Source organism: Malania oleifera, chromosome 8, assembly GCF_029873635.1.
Source record: "Malania oleifera isolate guangnan ecotype guangnan chromosome 8, ASM2987363v1, whole genome shotgun sequence".
Classification (NCBI taxonomy): Eukaryota; Viridiplantae; Streptophyta; class Magnoliopsida; order Santalales; family Ximeniaceae; genus Malania; species Malania oleifera.
Window position 1 is genome coordinate 9,502,894 of NC_080424.1, and position 26,591 is coordinate 9,529,484.

Below are 26,591 nucleotides of genomic sequence, written 5' to 3' on the forward strand. Positions count from 1 at the left end.
ATTTTTATCACATTAGCATGACTTTTACTTTTAATAGTATTTACAATAGAAATTCATTTTATCATCCTTTCTTCCCTTCAAAAAAATAAATCCTCTATCAAACATCCTTGAGTCATTTGAAACTTAAAAAAATATTTGGAAAAAAAAAAAAAAAGAAGAACGAAAGGCTCATTTTTTTTGTGATTATGTTCAGTTATCAAGTGACAACAAAACTAATACATACAAAAAATCAAAAGGATAAAATTTTAGTTTCACACGAGATTAACATATGATCCTTTATTGTAATAATATTAGAACCAATTATTATTTTCAATAACACAACAACAACAACAATAAAACCAAGTCTTAAGTCCCACTAGGTGGGGTCGATTATATGAATCCTTTTTTCGTCAATTTATGCAATTATGAATTATTTCTTTTGACATATTTAGGGTTATTAAATCCTTGCTATCTACTTTCAAGTTATTTTAGGTCTATCGCTACCCTTCTACTCCCCCCCCCCCCCCCCCCCCCCCCCCAAAACAATAACTAACTCATTCTCCCTCACCGGTGTACTATGTGGCCTACGTTGCAAGCATCCATACCATCTGAGTCGTGCCTCCTTTATCTTATCTTCTATAAGAGTTACACCTAACTTACCGAGAATATGTTTATTCCTTAATTTATCTTTCAATGTTATACCACTCATCCATCTAAATATTCTCATTTCGGTAACTTTTTACTTTTTGGATATTCTGTTTCTTCACCCAACATTCCGATTCATATAGCATAACTTGTCTTATAACCGTCTTATAAAACTTTCCTTTTAATTTTAAGAATATTTATGAATGCAGAGCATACTTGAAGCACTTTTCCATTTTATCCAACCAACATTAACTTTATGCATTACATCATCTTCAATTTATCCTTCAACTTGTATAATAGATCCAAGGTATCAAAATCTACAAGTGTTATTTATTTATTCATCGTCAAATTTAAATTTGTCTCCAATATTCCTCCTACCATTACTGAAATTACATTTCATATATTCTGTCTTATTTCTACTTATCGTAAAGTATGTAAATTCCAAAACTTCTCTCCATTATTCTAACTCAGCGTCTGCTTCAACCCTAGTTTTATCAATTAATAAAAAATTATCTGCAAACAACACATACCATGAAATTTCATTTTGAATAATCTTCGTCAATTGGTCCATTACTAAAGCAAAAAGATAAGAGCTCAAAGCAGATCCTCGATGTACACCTATGGTGATTAGAAATTCTCTAATTTTTCCATCTATAATCCTTACACTAGTCATTACTCCATTATACATATCCTTAATGATATCAGTATACCTATTACATACACCTTTTTTTTCTAAAACCCACCATAGAACTTCCCTAAATTTCCTATCATATGTTTTATCTAGATCAATAAATATCATATGCAAGTCCCTCTTCTTTTCCATAAACTTTTCTACTAATCTTCTTAAAAGATATATAGCTTCTATAGTAAATCTCTCAGGCATAAAACTAAATTGATTTTCTGAGACATTCGTTTCAAACCTTGATGTTTGTTCAACTATCATTTCTCATAGTTTTATCGTATGACTCATAAGTTTAATTCCATGATAGTTATTACAATTTTGAATGTCTCCTTTATTTTTGTATATAGGTATTAAAGTGTTTATCCTCTATTCATCTAGACATTTTCTTAATTTTAATAATTATATTAAATAAATTAGTTAACCATATAATTCTTTTATCACCTAAGCATTTCCAAATTCAAGTGGAATGTTATCTCATCCTATAATTTTCCCATTTTTTATCTTTTTTAGTGCAAACTTAACTTCGTTAACTCTAATTTTGCAAATAAATCTCATATTTTTAGTCATGTCCTCTTTTGTCAAATATAAGTTTAAGTTTTCTATTTGATTTTCATTAAATAACTTACTAAACTAACTTTGTCATCTTTTTTTAATATCTTCATCCTTAATCAAGACAATATCTTCCTCATTTTTTATACATTTTACATTCCCTATATCCTTACTTTTCCTTTCTCTTACTTCAGCGAGTTTAAATATATCTCTTTCCCCTTCTTTTGCATCTAATCTATCATACAAACTATTAAATAATTTGTATATAACTTCACTAACGATCTTTATTGCATCTTTTCTCACCTCCTAATACTTTTCAAAGTTATCCAGATTTCTACATTTTTTCCGGGCTTTATACCAAATTCTATCTTTGTGGCTTTTTTGGACATTTAACCCACCATCAACTTTCTTTGCTACTTGAAAATCTTCCCTTTAATTCACCTAAAAAAATTTTTGCTATCTTTTTAATAAAGCTAGCTAATCTACTCCAAAGAGTATTTGTATCTATCTCATCCTCTATAATCTAATCCCCATTTTTTATCATTTTATCTTTAAATTTTATTATATTTTCCCCCTCTAAGTTCCACCACTTAGTTCTCTTACAATGATTTATTTTATCCTTTTTCTTAAAATTTTTAATATATATATACACATATCTAACACTAAGACTCCATTTTGTATGATTAGGCTTTCACCTGAACCTTCGGATGAGGAAATGGCCAAGGAACCTGATAACTAGGTGCATTGCCATTACGCTGACTCGCCGAGCCTCGTCGTCTCCATAATTTGCAGGTCTCATGCAGCAGGCTGTATCATTATAATCGCGTATGTTTGTATCCACCTCTAATTATTTTTTTTATGAAGTAAATAATAACAATAATAATAACAAGAGAAAAATGTGTTTCAATTGGTTTTGCAGATGATACTATCATTTGAGCTTCCCTTTGATTTCATCCCGCCCCTTAAATTCAGCAGCAGTGCCACCAAGATGGGGCCTCACAAGAACTAATAATATATGCGAGTTCCATTCATTGATGACAGTTACTCTCAATCCCACAGCTTTGCAGCACACTATCCACTTTGAGGGCTGCGGCGTACCTAAACCACTTTGGGATGATATAGCTGGCATCCTGTGATTGGTTGGGATATAGAAACTTCATCCAATGATGGATTGCCACACAACAGCAACCCCCCAACCCCCACAAACAAATTTCAAATCTAGACACAATAATAATGTTTTTGAGGTGAAGACAACTAACAATGATGTCTTCGGATCATCGTGATCTCGTGAATCCTAGGCCTGGGACTCATTGGCATCAATGTGTACTACCGAGCACAGCTTTAGTTGGGCGGCTAATTCGCAACAGCCTCCCGATAGTCGGTAACGTGATTGTGGGTATTGTGGTATTCCCCCTCATGACCATCTACATCCTCGCAATCATACCTGACCTTCCAAAAAGACACTGTTGAGACATTCATCCACCCAACAAAGCAAAATCCAGCGGCCCCAAAATCAACCAGAAACAGACCTTGACAATCCCAGCATAGAGTTTTGAATTGGAGCATGTACATTAAAGGTGTTTCTGGTCTGACATCACATTGCAAGAATAGGACCTTTTGGGTTAAATGGCACCAAGAAAATAGATTACCTTCCGCAGTAGGCTACAGCTGCTCTCAGTTAGTGTCGTGTAATCCTAACTGCTGCATTGCCATACTTCAGCTTCTGTGACAAGGAAGCATCTTGGGTTCACAACTCTTTCACAGAATAGTGTTTACTGCATCTGCAACTTGTATCATGTTGAAGTTCAATATAGAATAATGCATAATGAAGTACATTAAATAAATACCTTCATTAATCAGAGTGCTAGGTGTGCTACTAATGTCTAAAATACTCGAAGAAGATAAGCTTTAGGGTTCATTTTCTGCTGTGTTAGGAAAGGTGAAGTAAAAAGCCAGCTGTGAGGAAGAATGTCAACTGGAATAACCTATACGCATAATGCTCATGCAGTTCAACTTAAGCTTAAAACCTACGCATGAAAAATTTCTGATAGACCTCAAGGAGAAATATTTTTGAAACGAGAATATCAAAAAGCAGCTTCTAAATCAGAATCCAGATCATAAAATATGAAAGAACTGAGACATCCAATTTTTAAATTTAGTATTACCATCTTGGACCAAGTAGTGTATTTATCTCATGCGCCATGATGGAACTTCGCACAACTGCACCTCTGGGAGAAGATAAGTACCAGTGTCATAGAATAAGCTCTCAAGGGCCATTATGAGACATGAAATGTAGCAATTCGGTCTAAGGATAATGCCTCAGTGATTCAGCACTGCATTCTCACCTTCACTGGTGAACACTCCAGAAATACGCATTTGGAAATCACTCCAGAAAAAATCAGGCCCCAATCCTGTTCAAAGTTGCATCCAAACACACCCTAGGAAAGGAATTGTAACTCCAGCGCATTGCATAAAAGACAGAAATGTTCAAAACACCCAGTGAAACAGTAATTGCTCTAATTCCCTGCACATTAATCATCTGTACAACAGTAGCAACTACTCTAAATCTTTGAATAGGTTCAACTCCATCTCGGCACCTAAAGACAAGAAAATAAAAAAGAACTAAATAGGAAGATAACATTGAAAGAACCGACTAATTGAGGAGCCATTGCTTGATAAACTAGGTCAACTGCGGGATAAAAACTCAGCTGCAGCCTTTACAACATGCCTCACTTGCCACCGGGAAAATTCTCTCAGAATCAAAACTACCAAAAAAAGAGGCAGATGAAATTTCATGGCCAATCCACGTCAGAGTGCCCTTCTCACTGAAGAAAGAGAAGATAGTAGAATAAAACCATGCAATTCCAATTTTTACTTTGATTTCTCAACCTAAACCAGAGCTTGTCCCCGACACAGGCCTCGACATTTGATGACTGAGAGTTGGCTGGGCATTGCCTGGGGAATTGTACAAGACATTAGGAGAAGGAGCCGATGAGGATGGGTTTATGGCAGCAAGGGGAAGACGTGGACCAAGCCCAAACATTGGTTGTCGTGGCACAAATGACATGTGAGGATGAACTGGTTGATTGTTGCTGAACCCAGAAACAATAGGCTGTGAAGGTGATGCTGAGATGACTTGCTGCCTATTGTTGGCAGTAGCATTGTTAACCATGCTAGGGGTTGCGCCAGGTAAATTCACAGGCGAATTGATACCAGAAGGCCCAAACCTGGTTGAAATGACACGGGCCCGCTCAGCAGCAAACCTCTGCCCTGCCCTTTCTACCTGTTCACATTCTTTCATCAACATGGTTTCCACTTCAGCAAACTGCTTCAGCTTCAGTTCCAATCTCTTCAACTGCTTTAATGAACAAATTTGTAGCATAAAACAGTCAATAAGTGTCGTGCTTTTGTTATAGGGGATTGACACTTTATGAAGAGAGACTTCCCATCTCAGTTCTATGAACATTATAAAGAAGTAGATACATATAGGAATAAAGCAATAAAGAAAACATACACTACACTCTTAGGGCAAAACGTTCTTGCGTCCACATTCACCAAAGTTCATAATTATCTTGGAACAAGTTTCAACAAACCTACTAGCAGATTAGTCATCACTATATGCAGAACTGAGGAAAAAATATGATGGCAACCAGACCAGAAAAACAGCAGTCTAGACCACAAGTCAGTGCAAGGAGGAAGGACTGGGGCATGAGACCCCACAAGAAGTAAACTGAAAGCAAAAAATAAATAAATTTAAAATAATTGAAGTCATAGATAGAACCGATAAATGACATTTATCTTTATTCTTTATTTTTACTAAAAAGGGAATCCAAGGTTCTGGCTGTTTACATTTTAAACCGAAACCATGAAACTTTGGGAACGTCATAATATACACCAATTCCACCTTGCTCGGTAGGTTAATAAGAGTCTCAACTGGCATCAGAAACACAGCCACAATTCTAACAAGGGATACAGCTGCCAGAAGCCTATCAAACTATCAGCCAAATGGAGTACAAACCATGTACATGGAAATCTATAAGATTTTACATAATATCCACAGTAAAAGATGCATACACCAAAAACTATACCTGTCAGAATAAGAGGGAATACACTATATACTCTACAAATGCACCCAACAAAATAAAATGAAAAAAAAAAAGAAGGTAGTAGAATCAGTGACATCTGTACCTGATGATTTATAATATTGGCAGACAGCCTCTGAATTTCACGTTCTTCATGATCAGCAAACAATTTTGCCTTCATTGCTGATGCAGCAAGACCAGCTTTGGCAGCAGCTTTTACTTTTTCAGCAGATAATGGAACAACCTCCACATCATTTGGAACCCACGAAACTTGTATTCCGAAGTTCTCTTCTGGAAATTAATTCAACGGAATATTAAAAAGATGTAATGGAAATGAGGAAATGAGGTGTGGACTACCTTTTTGCTGATTTGACTTTGTAACGTCTCCATGTAAGCCTTCTTTATTATGCATACTCTCCAAATTCATCCTTTGCAGGTGGAAAAAAATCTTGATTAGCTTTCAAAACTCAGAAAATAATATATATGAAGACATATCAACTTTGACAAAAACATAATGGTTAACCCAAAATCCATTTTTTATGCAATTTAGTCTTCCTGTAGAATACAGATTCATTCTTATCAGCAGAACATTAGCCATAATTTGCTTGGATGAGGTGAGGAATTAGCAATACCAAAACATTTTTTGAAGAATGAAATTAGGGGTTTAGGAAACTGCACTCCAGCAACTAAGAGTCCTCCACATTATGTATAATAAATCCTTTGGAAATCATTTACGATACCTTAAAAAAAAAACTAAGCGCAAAATGGAGAACAATATGGCTGTTGAATTTAAAAATCAAAGATGAAAAAGCACACGCACCTATTACAATGCCCTGATCCTTCCATCTGTATTATTTTTCCAGAAGCAGCCAAGGGATCATCTTCAGACAATACGGCCAAGGAAGCATGGGCGCAGGCTGCAGCAACTCTAGGTCCTACAGCAGAGGCTAGAAAGGCAACCTAGAATTTTTCCACAAATTAGATATCAACAAAGTGAAGTGAGCAAGTCAAGACAGTCCATCTCAGGAACAAGGCAGAGTCCAAAAATGAAAAGAACGTCACCAATTAACACAGAAAATCATTAGACGCAAACAATCCAACAAGCATTTTCAAATTCCAAAAAAAACATTCGGCCGATTGTCAGTTGTTACTCTAAAACCCCTAATAGATTATATACAGCAAGCAAAAGGTCAATGTTTATTTAGGAGCTCAAACTCATGGAAGCCTGGGTAGTCACCTGCAAAAAATATGTAAATATAGACAGACAGGATAACCTCATCAATTTTCTTCCACAATCACCCAATTAATTTTTATATTACAATTCTATTTAGGGTCAGATATTCTTGGGGCTAAAAGATTTCAAGCCAAATTATTCTGGCTAACATGACACTTCCAGCACCAAGTTATGCTGATTATACACACTGCTGATGGAGACCCACAAAGACAGATAGCCCAAACACGGCATTTCATCATCAGCTTCAGAACCTAGCATGGATTGCAATTTCTAAACCTGCCTTAATCAGATAAAGATCAAGAGGAGTTCTAATTTCTCTGTTTGCTTTACCAGTTTTTGCCAAAATATAAAAAAATAGCATCCCAAGAACAACAGCATTGAAAGAAAAAAAAAATTAAATTAGAGTCGTTTAAGCCTCTTTATATCATTGATGAGAGGCAATAAGCCTGAATGGTTTCTCTATATATTTAGTAATTCAACAGCTGTTCCTACTAAGTATGAGCAAAATTCTATTTCCCCCTTCCCCGGGTCTTTCTCTATGCAATTTTAATAACTATATTATGTTCACACATTAATAACACATAGATATTCATGTAAATACAATGAATTCCAATAAAAATCTACACATTGAATAAATCATCCCAAAATTTCTTCACTTCCATTCCATATTTCTGCATATCCAATTAAAGGAACATTTTAACACCATATATAAATCAAAAGTTTGTAAATCAACACTAAAGCAAAAGCCCTGTACATGATTATCCTTCTGTGTAGGTTCTGTACAAAGAAGCAAAATAAGCAGTAAGGCAGCATGAAAAATAAAAATAAAAATAAAAATAAAAATAAACGTTTAACTTGTGAAAACAGTAGCATGCAAATAGAAAATAAATATTACATACCATTAGCCCACAATAAACATGTCAAACCCTCTCCATCGTCCAAGCAAATCAACCAACCCCACCCCCCTCCTCCCCACGAAAAAATCCCACTCATAACTGAGAGAGAGGTGTTTACAGACATTTCTACAATTAAATATAGATTCCAACTGCAAAAACTATTTCCTATTTTCATCTCAAGCACAAAAGAGAAGCTCAAGTTTCATTGAGTAGTCAGTCAAAATTGATTTTAATTCAGTTCTCACAAGCTGGAGTTTCATTCAGTAGTCATTTAAAATTTGATTTTGATTCAATTGGCATGGTTATAAATATTCTAGAAAGTAATAATAATAATAATAATTCAAGCAAAGGGGCATTATTTCCAATTTTCCATTCAACACAAGTGATATAAGACCAGTTAGTTAACCATACTATTCAATAAAGAAAAATATATTCTTTTAATCATAAACATTTAAAAATATAAAACAAACCCATAGTTTGATAGCAAAAACTTTCAGCCCAATTTGACATAAATGATAAATTTATCAAAGTTCTAGTAGGTTCGCCTTATTCTTCATTTTTTTTATAGCAAAAGAAAATTTATTAAAGCATTTCTGCAATTTAAATATCTTCTTTTCCCATAACTTTGCAATGCTTGCTGAAAGTGGTACATCAAATCTCTTGCTAAATAAAATGATTTTTTTCATAAAATTTATAATTCACGCAGAGACAAGATACAGGTAGAACCCCTAAAATTCAGAAAATCACTTTCTTTCAACTCCAAAAACTAATTTCAATGTTATATTGTTAATAAACCCCAAGTGTTGGTTCTTGTGGTGTGGTTATGTCCGTGTGTGCCTGTGAAGAGAGAGAGAGAGAAATATACTCTCCTAAACTTAACAAGTAAAAACCAAAAAAAAAAAATTCCAAAACTCCTAAATTTCCTATATGACAAATATGGCTTCCGTACTGGTCCTCTCCACAGTGGGCTACTTCTCCCTCCATCATGCTCTCCTACCACACAAAGTTCGTTGTCAAACATTGATTAACTCAGAAGGACTTGGTGAATGGAAACGACTTGACAGATGCACAGAGTGAACTACGACATCCGTGATAAAGACTAAAATGCAGCTGATAATGGAATGAACTAACCTTGACACTTGAGTTCTTTTCCCACCGATAGATCACGTGATAATGAGAAGGTCGTGACCTTCCCAATAGTACATCACACGAATGCAAGACACTGACTCACAAACATAAATGCATAACTGGAACCTAACTCTGCTCAACACTAAATGCACATCCCCACATGAGGACATACTATTCCCCAGCGTGTTCTACAGACATGTGCATGCGTTGTGTAGGTCAAAAAGGGCAGCAAACCCAGCTAAAGAACCATCCAATCAAGGATTATATTAATCTCACCTCCAGTATCCATAAAGCGCACACAAGCTGCTGAACTCTTCAGTAGGTTATTATCCTGGCACAATGGAAAAGTTCAATTAACGGGGATGGCCTCAAGCTAAATTTCCACATAATTCTGATAATAAATGGTGCATACTTGTACTGTAGGAGAGAGACTGGTGCATGCTTGTACCACATGAGAGATAACGGTGCTTTTTTTTTTTTTTTTTTTATAACAAAAGATAGAATGGTGCATACTTGAACCATAGGAGAGAGAATAGTGCATAGTTGTACCATAAGAGACTGCTCAATATCTGATAAATTTTCACTGCTAGCCAGCTCTAGTGGCTTGCATGTATACTCCATCTCTTTTTGCTTAGTCCTTTTCTCCACCAAATTCAAATCCTTGTTCATGGAGTACTGACAATAATAATAACCCTTCTCCTCGTACTTAACACTCCAACCAGTGTTATCAAACTTCTTTGGTTCAATCGGCTTACCTGACATACAAAGAATCACAGGCTTCAGCCCAACATAGTCTGCCCACTTCCTCCAGCACTCTTTCAAATAAATAACTTCCTTTTCTGCATCATTCTTTTAAGCTACCACTTGATCAATGGAATCAAAATGTAGACAATTGAGTTTTATCTGGATCCCATATCATAATCCCCCAATTAAAGATGTAAAATGATTTGGGTCAGTGTTGATCCAGCCCTAATCTGTCCCTTGTAAAGTCGCATTTTGGAGTTCCTACATAGATTTGGGGCAGTAATTGAGGTAATTTTGGCATTCTAAAGCAGATTCAAGGCAGAACTGCATTTTCTTTCCCTATCCAACCCACGTGTTCATGTGTATGTGTGTACACATAATCCCCTAAAAACTAAAGCAATTGAACTTTCCCTTGTTTCCCTCCGCATCACTGCACAAACCGTTGCTCAAATCCCTCACTATCTGTTCATAACCCCCTACGTCATCATTTACTAGCAACCTCTATTTAGCTTTCTGTCTGAATCAACAAAGCAAAAGGAGTGCACCTGCTTGTGCAATCGTTCCGTTTGAGCAATCCATCTGCTCATCTTCCCCTTTCTCTCAAATTAGGGTTTTGTCTGCTAGAATCCATGATGGTTTCCTATTTGATTTAAAAGAAATTTCTTATTCTTGAAACCCCAAAGGAGCATTCCACAATGACCATTCTTTCGGTAGGGGTAGTTGGAGCCCCAACAGGAGGGAAATGATGGCAACGAGAATGTCCCCACAGATCCAGCCCCCATTTACATCCTTGCCCCACAATAAGCCGGATGATGTGGCACTGCTCACTTTCCTCAAACTGTCACCATGCAATGAGTTTGTAAAATTCTTTACACATATCAACACCTCTTCTATGATGGATAAAAGAATATAATCTATATAATCTAGGTCTAGATAGGCCTCTTGATTGTAGTTAACAAGTACGAATTGTCGATCATAACTTCATTCAATTTCAATTTGCCATAGGCCCTCCTAAACAGTTTACAACATGACTCGATATTTCCCCACAATGTACTAGCGCAGCCTTGGTGACAAGTAGAAGCTAATTTTAATTTGTCTTCATTCTATAGCCTTTCTAGCCATAAAAAAATATTTTCTCATTCACTTGTTGAATAATTGGGTAAAATGGAAGACCAATCTCAACAATAGGTCTTTCCCTCTATTTATGATATGTTAAGTACATACCGATTATCATAATACCATTACCAACTCACAGTAACATAACACTAACACATACTAATAATGCTAAATGACCCAAATAACTGTTAACACTCCCCCTCAAGCTGGAGCACAGAGATCATATGCTCCTAGCTTGTTATAAATGAATTTAACATGAGCACCCTCTCAAGGCTTTAATGAATAAGTCAGCAAGCTACAAATTAGTCTTTATATGAGTGGTTGCAATAAGCTTCTGCACAAGTTTCTCCCCAATACAGCAATGTTCAGGATTTTTTCAGCAACCAGTGTTTACCAACAACTCCTGAACCTGCTTCTGGTCTTTGGTGATACGGATGATCCTTCCACAGTAGCAGGTCTGCCTGAGACTATGATGTTTAGGGTTTTGTTTGGCAGCAGCCATGCACTTAGGGTTTAGGTTGGATCTTGCTCTAATACCATGTTGAATAATTGGGTAAACTGAAAGACCTAATCTCAACCATAGGTCCCTCCCTCTATTTATAATACATGTCAAAGTACATACCAATGACCATAATACCCTTACAACTCTCACTTACAAACCACTAGCACATACTAATAATGCTAAATGACCAAAATACCCATTAATGTGATCAAACCAATCATATAAATCATCTAGCTCACCCTCCCTATGGAAGTTGGTTAAACTAATTGTAATTACCATAGTTAGGTCAAAAGGCATGCTGGGAGTGGCATGGATAAATCTACAGAGCCTGGTCAATAGTGACTGTGGTGGAGCTGAAAGTAGCAATTTGCAGCCACATCTTCTCCTTTCTCAATGTTTCTAGGTAGGATATTACAGCAATCAATTTGCTGCTGAAGTCTATGACATTCATAAAAAAATCTCCAACAAAATCACAAAGGTCTGTGATTTCTTTGTTTCTCCAATTGGTGAACCACATTATTCTTTTCTACAATGACATGGATCCGATCTCTCCAATATAAAAAGTTAGTAATGCCCCTTTAAATTAGTTCAAACTCATCCCTTCGTCCCCATAGCTCTGGTTTTTTTCCCAGCTAAGCTGCTTCAGTAATGTCCAATCAGTTCGCATCAGTCCATGTCAAATAAACCAATTTGTTTGGTTCATCAAACCAGTCTAGTTAAAGACTTGATTGGCTTAAGGCACTAGGGTTCGGCAACAACAATCAATGATGAGATTCAGTGAGGAGGTCGAAAAGTTCAGCATGGTTTTAATGGTAGCGAATCATGCCGGCTTTGTAGCCTATACAAACTCGTTTCAAGGCCCCACAAAAATTTGGAGGGTTGACAGAATGACAAAGGCTGGTTTTTTATGGTAGCTCATCATGTTGGCAATTGTAGCCTATACAAACTCAACTCTCACGGCCTGGGAGTAATTTCAAGGGTTGAAAGAATGACTAGAAGGTTCCAACTGACACACAACCTTCTTCTAGGAAGTTATGTTTTAATTCAGTTGGTTGTCACTTGGTTCAAAGTTGTGTTGAGGCTTCAATGCTGGTTGTGAAGCTCTATCTGCGTTAGGAATTCAATTGGGCCTAGGAACTTGCAGCAGCCGACAGCAATGATGGTGAGAAGGTAGCACTGGCAACATTTGATAGTGGTCTAGTGGTGAGATGGAAACAGCACGATGGCACCTCTGATACCAATCAATACAAACACATTATAGATGCACTGCAAAACTTAAAAACTCAAAAATTCAAAAATTCAATTTCTTCTAATCCCCACACGTGCGCATGCTACAGAGAGAGAGGGACGTAAAAAAATTACTTCGTAAAATAAATAACTAAAATCAAAACAAGTTAAAATCTCTTAAATTATCTAAAAATGACAAATATGGCTTTCAACGGTTCATTTTGTGTTAGTTGTTGATATTGCTCCAAAAGAGTTCTCTAGTGTACACTAACACCCCTTTGGTTCCACTTCCGCATAACTTTAGTACCTAGTATATTGGTATAGAGGCATCAGGCATAAAACACCGGTACCAACTAAAATATTCAAGTATATTTCCAGAATTAAACCACGCTTCCTATTGGGTTAAAACAATGCCTTCATGTGGATTACCAGGGGGAGTATCATCTTGTTTAGCTCCACCAACATACCAGTCTTACTTAGCTAGTCTAAGAATATTTTCACTGATACATTCGACCCTTTCTTACATCATACAATCTCAATGCCAAGAGAGTAACATAAAGTACTCAACTCCAGGATTTGAAATTTTTCCTAAAGCCACCATCTAACCTCTTTAACCCCACTCCAGCCACTACCAGTGATGGTGATATGATCAACATAAACTACTAAAAGTACGATACCTACCACCATTTTACAAAGGAAGACTGAGTGATCAAAGTTGCAACAGATAAAACAAAATGCTAAAGACTACCGCATTATATTTGTTAAACCAAGCTCAAGGGGACTGCTTAAGACATAAATAACCTTATGCAACCTAGATACCTTGCCACTATCCCCCTAAGAAACATACCTAGGATGTTGCTCCATGTACACCTCCTTTTGCAAAATCCCATACAAGTAGGCATTCTTCACATCCAACTAGTAATCTAGTATAAGGGCTAATCAAAATTAACTGCCGATTATATCAATATACAAAAAGAATTTAGCCAAGCAACAGTAAAGAAGGTTTCAGAATAGACCTTATATGAGCCTTAACTCTTTCAATACAGCAATCCGAAAGACATTTGATGGTGTAGACCCAAAGACAACCAACCAAATCCTTACCAGAAGGAAGATCCTCCAAGTCTCATGTCCCCAAGTGGCCAAGGCATCCATATCAAAATCCATTGAAAATGCTACCACCAACATTAAGCAAGAGCCTCAGTGAGTGAGGAAGGGATAGAAACAAAGGAAATGGACGAGGCAAAAGAAGGCATACGAAAAAATTAGGGGTGTACAAAGACCAGAAAACCAAAAACTGAATGGGAACCAAACTTTTCACATTTCAGTTCAGTTTTTTGGTTTCAATTTTTCTTTTCTCAGAAATTGGATTTGAGTTTTGATTTTGGTTATACAGACAAATAGAAGCAGAAAAACCAAAAAAAAAAAAAGAATTATATATAATTAATATTTAAACACTAAATTTTATCCTACTTATGGTTTTAAATTATTAATTATATAATTCTCAAATATTTTTCATTTTTATATTCAAATAGCAGATGAATAAGTAGGGATGGAGCCATTTTATAAATGATGACGGGGCTGCTCTCCCATGTTTTATTGATGTGGAGCAAGATTCAGGAGAACAAAAACCTTCATGCCCAGCTCTCCTGTCCTTTTGCCCCACATCGGCTGCTACTCAATTTTGGGGAGTCTTCTTCCAGTTATAAAACCCAGGCGCCCTAAATCCCTTCCTCTCACTCCTCTTGGGCTGCAGCAAAGTTGAGAGTTGCTCCATGGCCACTGTTCTTGAAAACCATGGTTGACTAACAATAATCTGGGGCTTTGTTTAGTTTTTAATAGTTTATTTCAGTTATTAACCGAAGACCAGACTGATAAACTGCTTTCCTCTTAGGATCAAACCGCCGATCTATGGTTCAATATTGGTTTAGAATAATGAGAATTGATTTGGCTTGGTTTGGTCATCAATCTTTGGTAAAACCAAACCGTCTAGAACCAAGTACACCCTTAAATAAGATGGTGAAGAACAAAAACATAATGAGCAATAGGATAAGCAACAAAGGGCTGTTGAGTACTGGTTCGAATACCTTTCCAATGAGCTATAGACAAATCCAAAGTTGGGTTTGACCACATAGAACACAGCAGACCACAACTAAGAATCGCAGGCACTTAAAAAACAGTGCAGGCATCCAATAAACAACCTGGCAGCAGCTAGAAGCATATGCAGGCATGACCAGGGGATCACATGCACTCACAACATGACAAAAGTATAATCACTCAATAAACAATCAAAAGAAGCATCAAAACAGCAACAGCCGTCCGCAAGAAACTATGTGGATATCTTTACATCAGCAACACCCACAAGAGTTGCACATGGCTGAGAAAAGGAGAAGAAGCCCTGAACCTCAAACCAGAGAAGAGATCTCTATTTTAGGAGTCAACAAGGAAAAAGAAAGGAAGAGAAGTGGCTGCAATTAAGTAAGATAAATAAGGTTTAGACAAGCTTAGTGCTCTGATACCATGTTGCAAGTCTCAAATAAATTGATTTTCAATGAAGAAATTAGACCACCTAGGATTAGAGAGGGAGAAGAGAAGAGAAAGAGGGAGAAAAATATCACATGATTCAAGAAAATATTATTACCAAAATAACCTATTCTCTTCTAACATCAAAAAAGAGAAAAACATCACGTGGTTCAAGTTTGAAATACTATAAAATCAAGAACTAAGCATTTTCCAGACAGAAAATATTTGCTAAAAAGAGAGAAGAAGAAATCACACAATGGAGGACAAGGCATCCCCATAAAAAACTACATAAAGCATAGAAACAAATTACCCACCAAGGACATGACTGGATTCCCAGAATTTGCAAAAGGTAGCCTACTTTCAGAATCAGGGTCTTGGATGCAGGAACCTGAGAAAAAGCAAGATAATTGAATGTTACAAATACAACAATGCTACATAATACGTGAAAATTATAAGTGCACACCTACTGAATTCCTTATACCTGCTGAATTCCCATTTGTATTTAAATGTGATCTACCACGATCCTCTCTGTTTGATGAACTTGTTGAGATGGACATGCCAGGTACTTCAATATTTTCCAAAAGACCATCCTCCATTGGTAGACGGATGAAATGAAGAATGCACTGCGCTTTTGACTTGGTGCCAACATGTTCAGCAATTTCATTCCAGTTATCATTGTAGATTTCCATTGCCTCAAGCAGCAGCAGTGTTTCCTGATCGGTCCAGCATTCCCCATCAAGATCACCATAATCTTTTATGGAATCCATTCTCAAAAAATCTATGCTTGAATGACCAACAACAAATCTTCCCTCGTGGAAGCAATCTGAGCATAGCAGTACATCAACCTGCTTCATAACATGCTGATTAGAAATTCAAGCGAAACAAGATATGGATAAATAAGCCCAGTGTAAAACATAATTATCTATTTCAAAACTACATGCCCTCCAAATGGATCAGAGAAGATGGATCAAGTTTTTCTATTAAAACTAGTTAATTTCAACTCAAAATCCCCCCCCCCCCCCAAAACCCAACAATCAATTTTAGCAGCAATGACCCTCCCATGCAAAGTTATGAATACAAATAATACATTATTTATATAATTATAATAATTAGCAATAAAGGCATATTCTAGGGTTTTCTTCCTCTTTAATGCCACCATTTCACTAATTTACAAGGAGTATTTTTCTTGTTTTGTGCTTATTCTCCTCACAGTAAACCATGTGAATGGATACATAATGAAACAAATCAAACATTGTGCATTTGGGGTGGGCTTAGATAGGTTGAATCCAAAAACAATGCTCCAATAAGGAAATGGTTATAGCGCTTTCCCCTGGAAACGAACTCCTATTGGCACGAAGTCATAAAGAGTAAGTTTGGACATCAAAAGAATGAGAGGATGCCTAGATTACTGGTAATGTTTCCCGTAAGAACCTTTGGAAATTTGTTTCCGGGGTTTCTCCTTTGTTCCTAAAGTCAAAATTTAAAGTGGGTAATGGGCTATGAGTCCAATTCTAGGAGACCTTTGGAGAGGAGATGTTCCTTCCTCTGCTGCTTTTCCTCACCTTTATCATCTTTCTTCTTTTCATAATGCTCCTTGCTAATTTGCTAATTATTAAGGGTGACTACAATCTTGGAAGTTTCATTTCTTTAGGAACCTTAATGATAGAGAGGCGAATGAGATCATTTTGCTCCTTACAGTATCGGATTCTTTTCTGTTTTCCTCACTCTAGAGATGATTGTAGAATTTTGAGTATCAATAATTCCAGGGTTTGTTTCTAAAAATCCTATTTTTCTTATCTTACCCTTTCTACCACTTCTTTTCCTCCATATATTTGGAAAGCTAAAGATACTTCCAAGGTTAGGGCTATTGTTTAATTAATGGTCCTTAATAAAGTTGTTACAAACTTGAGATGTCTAAGTTGATTAGCGAAAGGCAGAGCCAAAGACCGGAGTAGAGAGAGAAGAGAAAAAAATCAATCTCTCACAAGGCCTATTTAGTTAAAATATTTTATTTAACTCAAATAACTCCACAAATAACAAAAAAGCATAAACATTCCAAATATATATGCCACCACTTCTACACTCCCATTCAAGCAGGAAGGCTATAAATATAACCCAATCCCAGCTTATTTGAACAAAAAGAGAGAGAGGGAGAGCTTATTCGAACAGAGAGAGAGAGAGAGAGAGAGAGAAAGAACAGCTTATTTATAAAAAATAAAAAATAAAAAAGAAAGAGAGACTACAACTTAAGATAGGACAAGAAATACTCAAAAATCAAAGGCACAGCCAAAAGATAGAGAGAGAAAAGCAATGAAAAGAAAAGAATGACTAACAAAACCTAATTAAGAAAATCCCCCTTTAATCCCCTGCCGTCATAATTAACTCACAGAACACTGCAAATAAACTAATTCCCTCAGGCCTTTCTCCCTCTTTCTAGTGCTATGTGCCACCATCCAAACAAACTTCATTTGCTCTATAGGACCAGACAACTATAACCACTCCAATAGTTTGTGGGCTTCTACATCCTTCCCATTAATTTCCACAAAATAGGCAAAATCCCCATACACTGCTGTTCTTTTCCCAGCCCATCTTCCTCAAAAATAGGAATTCCTTCTAAACCCTCTGTGGGAGATGGGAGCACAAATGATGTCCCCAATTAATCAGACAACTAGGACATATACCCATACTGTTCCCAAAATTCTTCCAATTACAGATCATTATCACATGCAACTCACCAGCAACATCACTCTGATGCTCCGACATTGCTCCTCGTTGCTTTTTCTCCTACTCTTTCTAATCTCTTCATTTGAATTCCTCTTTCAACCATTAGCATCCACCCATACTTCTGCCCAACAAGAACATACCTCACCACCCCTACTTATCACAGCTAGTTCCTTCATATCCACTCTGTTCCCCCACAGCACCAAAAGTAACCTGTAGGCTGTAAGCCTGTAACCAGAACATCATCCCCATAAACCGGCAGAGTCTTCATATCCCAAACCCATCATCTGCAAATCTTGAGGAGACAACCTGTTAGAGAGAATAGATCTTCAATCGTCTGCAGATTTTGATTCAGTGTCTTATTCATATTCTGGGCCTGAAAATTATGGGATATAAAGCACCATATGTACTTCAGGTAAGTATACCCCGGGCTAACTAGTAACAACTTCACCCATAAATTCAGATTAGGGTTACGCTCGAGCAAGAACAAAAGCTCACCCTTTCCCAATCCGTCCAGACTCAAATCGAAGGTTTCCCCTTCAATCTGGACTGATCTTCTGCAATCCCCATTCTTCATGGCCTAAAATCGCCATAGTGACAAGCTGAAGCTCCAACGAGCATAGGGAGAAAATGGAGAGAGGTTTCATAAGTCATGGAGAAGAGCCCCAATGCCAGCTCCTTGAAACTACTAGACAAGGCAGGTTTAAATAAAGCCTTTCTAATAATCTCCTAGATGCAAAAGACTTCACGAATGAAGTGCTCACAAACTTTTGCACAATAACATTAATCACAACAAGATCTTGCATGGATCTGGATGTGATTCAACCTCCAAATTTAATTTCCTTATTTAGAAACTACATTCATGCAACTACCAGGTCAACAAACGAAGATCAAAGTACTAAACAGTTTTCCACATAACCATCTTCATCTATGTCACTTGGGACTTCTGTCTCAGCTTCAAATGCTCGGATGGCAATATAATCTTCTTCTTTTCCTACAATTGCCACGTCTTGATTAAAACATTGAGCAGCTCAAAGCGCAAACCCCTAACATATGAAGCATTAGATTTCTGATTGGAAATTGTTATGAAATGCTCTAACTCTTAAGAGTCTTCCAAGAGGAAGAAGTCTAAACGCTTTTCCTCAACTCCTCAATTGACGTATCTCGTGCACAGCTCCACTTGTAGCCTTCACAAACTAAAGAATCAATGTACAATTAGGCAGGCTACACTGCATATCCTCCTCTATCTGAGTGGCAAGCCATACTGCATCAGCAACTGCAAAAGACGACTGGCAAGTTTGGATGCAATAGTTGGCTTCAACTTTTCATCACCACATCCTTTTTCCAATCAATATCAGCATGAGTAACCAATAATAGAACCTACTCATGTAATCTGCTGCAGTATTGTCTTCCTGATTCAAATCAAGAAGTTGCAAATGAACACGCGGTGGATGGAAGGTACAAATTGCTCCAGCATGGCTCACTTCATCTCATCCCATGTTCTGATCTCACATGATCTCATATTTATGAAGATCTTGTCGTTTAATTCACCAGAATTTATCAATATCTCTCAATTTCGATTCAGCAAACAACTTCTTCTGAGACTTATTCATGTCATAACATTGGAAATAATACACCAGCAAATACACTCAATCTTCAATTTCATTAAGAGAACCATTACCATTAAAATCTGAAATTTTATTCCTCTATTTTCAAATGATAAATTTGGGCTTCACACAACTCAAAAGTGTGGGGAGCAACAGCAGCCATACCACTTTCTATTTTGTAGGATGATCAATGAGCCTCTCCCCCAAAGGCTGCAACTTCAGTTGTTAGCATTCTGCAAGGCACTAGAAATAATCTCCAAAGCTTTAGTTACACAAACTGAAACCATATATCACCAAACACCCTTAACACAATTTGCCAACGATTCTCAACCTGCTCACGCAAAACAACAACCTTGACTCCCAATTTCTCAAGAAGTATCTTCAATTCACATTTAATCTTGAATATCATGGAGAAATTAAACAAATCCATAGAGGAAACTTAACAAATGCAGCTTTGGAGGCTGATTCTTAATGCTGGCAGTTGCAATCCCTCAAAAATGTGCACCAAACATGAGCAATCAATTTTCAATCAAACAACCTTGAAATCTAAGGGAAACCAAAATATCATGGACGAGAACAAATTACTTGCAATTCCAAAAGTTACATAGGTATAGTTGAAAAATCCCACAAGCACATTGCTGGCGTGTGGGGGGCATGCGCCAACAGCAAGGATCCTCTGGCAATGGTATTTGTTGGCCTAATAAGGTCTTTCAATTGGTTTTGGTGATAACAAACAAAGGATGATTTAACTTGAAAAAGGTTGAGTTTTGGTGTTTCAAGAAATATGGATCAAGTATGACTCAAAGCAAAGCTCAAATATAGCTCAAGTATGGTTTAAGAGAAGAATAAGTATAAGTCAAGTATGAAGATAACTTCTCAATGAATCAAAGAGGGTCTAACATATTTGAAGCTCAAGCAAAATGTTCAAAGAATCTCAAGAGCAAAGAGAACTCAAGTTTGAAGGCTTAGGAAACATACTTGTAAGTATTTCAAAAGGCAAAATATCTTTGAAATATATTTTGAAGCTTTTTCTAAGAGATTATCAAGGTTTAAAGACCTATTTAAATAAATTGAATTAAGTTTTTATAAAATTCATGGGAGAGCAAAACAATTTTAAAGAAAGCTTTTTGATAAAACAGATTTTAGTAAGCTCAGTTAACTGAACTTTTCAGTTCAGATGACTGAAGTAAGACTTCAGATGACTAAACATTAAGTTCAGACGTCTAAAGAATTACTTCACACGTCTGAAGAATTTCCAAAATAGGCAGAGAGTTGCAGCAGCAAGTTCAGACGACTGAACTTGCAACTTCAGTCATCTGAACCTGCGACATCAGATGACTGAACTCTGATTTCAAACATCTGACCCTGTATTCAACTCTATTTTTTAAGGGGTTAAGAAACTTCAGACAACTGACCTCGACACTTCAGACGTCTGAACACTATTCAACGGGCAAAAATTTTAAAACTCTTATTTTTAAATTATAGCCGTTTGAACCTTAAATTTTCTAATATTTTGGGAAATTTTTTTTGGAAACTATTGCAACAAGGAAACATGTTTATGAGCCTATAAATACATGATTCTTGAAGATCAAAATTATCCCAAGCATTGAAATCCTCTCAAAGCTCTCTTGCTTTCAAAATCTCTTACTCAATCTCTTGCAAAACTGAAAGTATTGTTGTTCTGATCTTTTGTTCATCAAATCCTGAAGAATTACTAACTTCTCATCTGGAGAAAAGGATTTTGGTGAATTCTTTGAAAAGCTTCAGAAGTTTATTTCATTCTTGATATTTTATCTTTTGAAGTACATAGTTCTTATTTGTACTAATCTGCTCTTTGTGTGAGCTTCTCTTGTACACCAGATTTTGATATTTTTCTTGTAGATTTTGAACGATTCCAGACTGTTGGAACGTTGACCAAACAAGGGCATATTGTTTGGAGAAGGCGGGCTCTAGCCTTGACCAAAGGAGTGGTTGTAAACGGGCGTTGTTCCACCCGGTAATGGAACTGCTATAGTGGAAACCTTTGGTATTTTGCCAAGGGCGAGGATGTAGGCTGTGTTGAAGCCAAACCTTGTAAAAATCTTGTGTCTTTCTCTCTATTTTATATACTATACATATTGTGTTGTATGATTTCAAAGTGCAGGTAACAAGTTTCAAAGAGAAAGAAATAAAGATTCTTGGTATTTAGAAAGTACGTTTCGATTAACCGTTTGCGGAAACCCAAAAGGGAGTACGTTGGTTAATCTGCGGAAATCTCAATCAAGAGAAGCACATACTAAAAGTTAATTCAAAGAAGGTGATAAATATTCACAGGGAAATCAACAAAAGCAATATTATTCTTGATTGAGTGATTGAATTGTTTTAACTTTATTGATTGTCTTGTTTATTTAAAAGTATTCTAAGGTGTGTTTATAAATTATCTGCTGTGTTTTTATTTAGTATCTAAAGAAAAAGATTAAAAATCATCAAAAATTCAAAATATAAAAAGATTCCAATTCACCACCCCTCTTGGGAAGCTATTCCTAATTTCAGTATTCAAGATGGTGGTAGATTGAGGGGTGGGGAGACTCTCAGTGGAGGTTGTGCATCAAAATAATTCCACCAAGATGGGAAAATACTAAAATAGAAGGGTTTGTGACCAAAAAATCATTAGGTAGCGTGAGGGGAAACATGCCTGGTCAGAGGGCTGTGTAATTTTGGGGTGGGTCTTTTGAGAGGTTACTATATCTGATGGTAGGAGAGGTGTTGCAAAAATATACCAGAAATATGGTGTTCGAAAACGGGGGCAGAGGCTGTAATTTCAGACTTTTCTGCAATTAATAGTGCTGCAGTGAGACTGTAATTTCTCATACGCAATAATGATTACAGAGAAACAAAGATTGTGGAGGAGAGAATAGATGATGGAATAGGATAGAAATGGAATTGGATTGAAGGGGTGATATGAAATGTGGAAAGTTACAGCAATGGGGAGTGTGGTATCAAATTGATCCAGCTCTGAGGAATTACTGCCTAAAGAGAAATAGGGAGAGAAACAAAGAGAGACGAGGGGAAGAAGAAGAAGGAAGGAGATACATTTTGTGTGTGTGTGTGTGTGTGTGTGTGTGTTTTTTTTGGGAGGGGGGGGGGGAGGGGGACCGCATCGCAAAAACTAATTCTTACACGGCTTTCGCACCCAATTTCCAAGAAAACCTAAATTACAAGAAATTACAAATAAACCCCTAAAGATACATGAAATTACAAATGAACACCTAAAATACAAATACAGTTACAAATAAACCCCCAAATACACGTAAGCATACTACTAAATAAACTAAAGACACATGATAACTACTAAGGAACTAGACAAATTTGGGTTCAGGAACAATCAATTGACCCTATTCGTCCACAAATTGGTCAAAGTGATCCATCCAATTACCTACTTGGCCACTTCCCGTCCTACGTCACAAAACTTTCAAAGGTCTTTTAACCAAAAGCCAATCATTAGAATTGATTCTATCAAGAACAGCAAACCAACTAAACATACTTATTTTGGAGGAGTTTCGTCTTTCCATATCTTAACGTGTAAAGGAAAATAACACCTAAAAGATCATTAGAAATTTAGAATTGATCCTATCAAGAATAGCACCACATGGATGACTCTAGCTGAACCCACCCACATGGTTCCCCTTACCCTCCTTTTTTCTTCGCAATCTTGCATACAACATCAATTGTCTGTAATTCAAGAACCCACCATTCCTTACCCCCTTTGTTCTTTCACTCTTATCACTCTCAATCTCTTGTTCTTTCCCTATCATCTAATGCCTTTGTCATTTTCTTCCAAACCCATAGCAACCCTTCGAAACCCACCCTTGCTCTTGCAGCACAACCAATCTCCTCAATTTTCAAACCCTCGATCATCTCTCACCCCACTTCCTTAAACCCTAACTTCTTCCAACCCAGTCTTCAACCTTCTCACAAGTCATAGGTTCGAGTCCATGGGTATTACACCAGATCATGCACTTTCAATCAACAAGAAGCAATTCACGTTTGAAGAGAAAGGAAGCTCTTAGCACATCATAGAGAGATGTAGACGATGCTATCTCTTCATCTCTTTCTCAAAGGAGAAGTGGCGATGTATAACCACAAAACTATGCCCATTCCTATATGAAGACTTATCAGGCACCCAAACACTGTGTGATGCTCTGATTAAGAGCCAACTCCTTTAGTCGCTTCATGATCATGCATAAGGGAGAAAACCCAACTTATCTATACACAGGGAAACGGTGCTTGATAGGAAGAAGTTTTGGGAGGCATCAAAGGCAAGGCAAAAATGGAAAAAATATATATATAAATAAATAAACTTATGAAAGAACAAGCAGGGGTTGCCATGTCTTTATTGCGGCTCCTCAAATATGGGAGGATCCTTCAAGCCCAATTCTCAACTAGTTTTCTCAAGGGTTGCACCTTCGTCGAACTAGGTCACTATAAGAATAGTTTCAATTGTGGCAAGGATGGAACACACTCTTGTGTAGGGGGTCATAATGTGAGACTGATTTCCGAATGTGGAAAATTTTCAAATTTAAATTTGAATTCTATCTCAACCAACTCAAGCAAAGTAAATAACCCCAAGCTCATTGATAGAAAAGCCAAACAACTCCCCTTGGCTCAAATGTAATCCCAACATGAATGAACTTAATTAGGGAAAAGCCCACTCATTGACCACACAAGGAAGACCAAGGTAAAGCTCATTAGAACTACAAAGATGCACTAATGAAAGGGCAATCCAAGCCCAATTTATTGGAGAATTTCCCAAGAATCCATGAAGAAGCCAAGATAGCACAAGAAGGTGTAAAAAAGGGGATTTGTGTACTTATAGAATAGGAGTCGACACTGGATAGGCTCTCGAAATTGTATAAGAAAATCATATTGAATTTGGGTCATGAATTTGACCGACAAAACAAGGGGAAGCATATTCTTGAGTCGGAAGGGGAAGAGACCAAGGCAAGCCTTGACAAAGATGATGTCAAGTCTTTCAACTCTCAATCCACCAAAATTGAATGGCTTCAAATCAAGAACCTTAAGAGGGAAGGCAAGGCATCAAAAACAAACTTGTGTTCAAAACGAGAACGGTACTTGGCATGGCCTTTGCATGCTAATGGTTCCATAACACCTAATTCCTTCCCAACTTTGCCATTAATGACACTGGGTAACGATATTCCAAAAGCATCGTAGGTAAATAATGCTTCTTCTATTCCAAGAGGATTCTTTCAAAAATGTTGACCTTTTAGATGAGAAGGAAAACTAGGTGGCCCAATACCTCTTAGATGAGAGGGATTGTGAATGGTGAAACCTAGAGAAAGAAATTCAAGTCGCAATCTAGAGAGTTCAAGGATAGGAAAACGTCTAAGAAATTAAGCAAGGAGGTGGATAGATTGGTGTTGTCATGTAATTATGACAAGGAAGGCAAGTCCTCAAGGGTCCCTAGCGGGATAAAATGAAGATTTTATTAGGGGCAATGGTAAGAGGAAAGTGGTCTAGGAACTAGTAAACAAGGTCAACCCGGATATCTTGTTTCTTCAAAAGACAAAAACTGAGGGAAGTTAACACTTTCCTCCTCAAAAGCATTTAGAGTTCTATGAAAAAAATATTGGGTGGCATTACCTTCTTCTAGGTCTCAAGGAGTCAAAATGTGGGTTGGGACACAAGGGTGGCTTCCATTATTGATTGCCTTGAGGGGTCTTTCTCTTTGTTGTTAATAGAAGTTAGAGGGGTCAAGGAATGCTATTTTGCATCAGTCTACAACCCAAACTCGTCTTCCTTAGAAAACCTTTTGTTGGATGAGTTAGCTAATTTTTTAACCTCTGTGGACCGCATTGGGTAGTGGAGGGGTGTACTTCAATGTTATTCGAAGATCTTCTTAAACCTGAGGATCAAGGATCTCTACATGCATAAGGAGGTTTGATTTTCTAGTTTGGGGATGGTGGACTTAGGAATATCCCTTCAAGCGACGGACGGTGAAGTTAGCTAATGTTTTAACCTAGTGAGCATTCAGGGAGGTAGAGAAGCTTCTTCTCTTATTGACAGATCTTTGTTCACCAACCAACCGGTTCTACATTTAAGGCAAGAAACATTGCGTAGAACATCCTCTAATCACTATCCTTTACTCCTCGAGTCCAACTCGGTTCAATAAAGCCCACCCCTTTCTGTTTTGAGAATAAGTGGCTAACACATCCTTTCTTTCGAGAATGTGCGAAGCTTTGGTGGGTTGAGGCTTAGATCCTAGGTTGGGAGGGTTTTAAATTAATGAAAAAACTAAAATACTCAAAGGAGAATGTAAAACAATGGAATAAAGAGATTTTTGGGAATCTTATAGACAAAATAAAATTTTAAAAAAAAAATCTCTTCAAAATTGTAGACTCGAGGAGTGTAGTTTATTCAATGAGGAGGCTAGGGTCAAAAGAACTGCTTTGTGCAACAAGTTGGAGGTGATTCTTTTGAGGGAGGGCATGATTTGGCGTCAGAAAGTGAGAGTGAAATGGGTCAAGAAGGGGGATGTCAATTCTAGTTTTTTTCATAGAGTGGTGAACCGAAGAAGGAAAGGCCATATTAAAGAGGGCATTCTCAAACTGGGGAAGAGATCACCAAATTCTATAAACAGTTGTTTTCAGAAGAGCTTTCAATGGTGGAGGGCCTCAACCATAGTCCAATTGAGGCAAGTGCGGCCCAATGGCTTTAAAGACCTTTCGAGAGAGAAGAAATAAAGAAAACAGTGTTTAAGATGAGTGGCGGTTTCTCACCTCCAATTTACAGATGATACCATGTTATTTCTCACGGAAAAATTTTGAAAGGCCATCTCATTGCTCAAAATTTTTGAGAAAATATCTGGCTGTCCAAGAGTGAGGTGGTTGGCCTTAATTTGGGCACTAGGAAGTTAAGAAAGATTCAAAACCTTGGCAGGTTGTCTCCCCAAAGTGGTCGTT

General features: G+C 37.0%; 1 protein-coding gene across 2 annotated transcripts in view; it reads right to left on the reverse strand.

Moving 5' to 3' along the window:
- Nucleotides 1–4,339: 4,339 nt before the first annotated feature.
- LOC131162102 (SWI/SNF complex subunit SWI3C) overlaps nt 4,340–26,591 on the reverse strand; it is a 33,585-nt gene continuing 11,333 nt past the window's right edge. Inside the window, exons 4-9 of one of the 2 annotated variants that reach the window (XM_058118262.1) lie at nt 15,786–16,149; nt 15,619–15,692; nt 6,758–6,897; nt 6,295–6,365; nt 6,044–6,228; nt 4,340–5,210 (exon numbers count right to left, since the gene is read on the reverse strand). In XM_058118262.1, the coding sequence (XP_057974245.1) occupies nt 4,740–5,210; nt 6,044–6,228; nt 6,295–6,365; nt 6,758–6,897; nt 15,619–15,692; nt 15,786–16,149 (1,305 nt within the window). In that variant the 3' untranslated portion in view covers nt 4,340–4,739. Of the gene's footprint in view, nt 5,214–6,043; nt 6,229–6,294; nt 6,366–6,757; nt 6,898–15,618; nt 15,693–15,785; nt 16,150–26,591 lie in introns of both variants that reach the window. The other variant, XM_058118261.1, reaches the window with a different exon arrangement.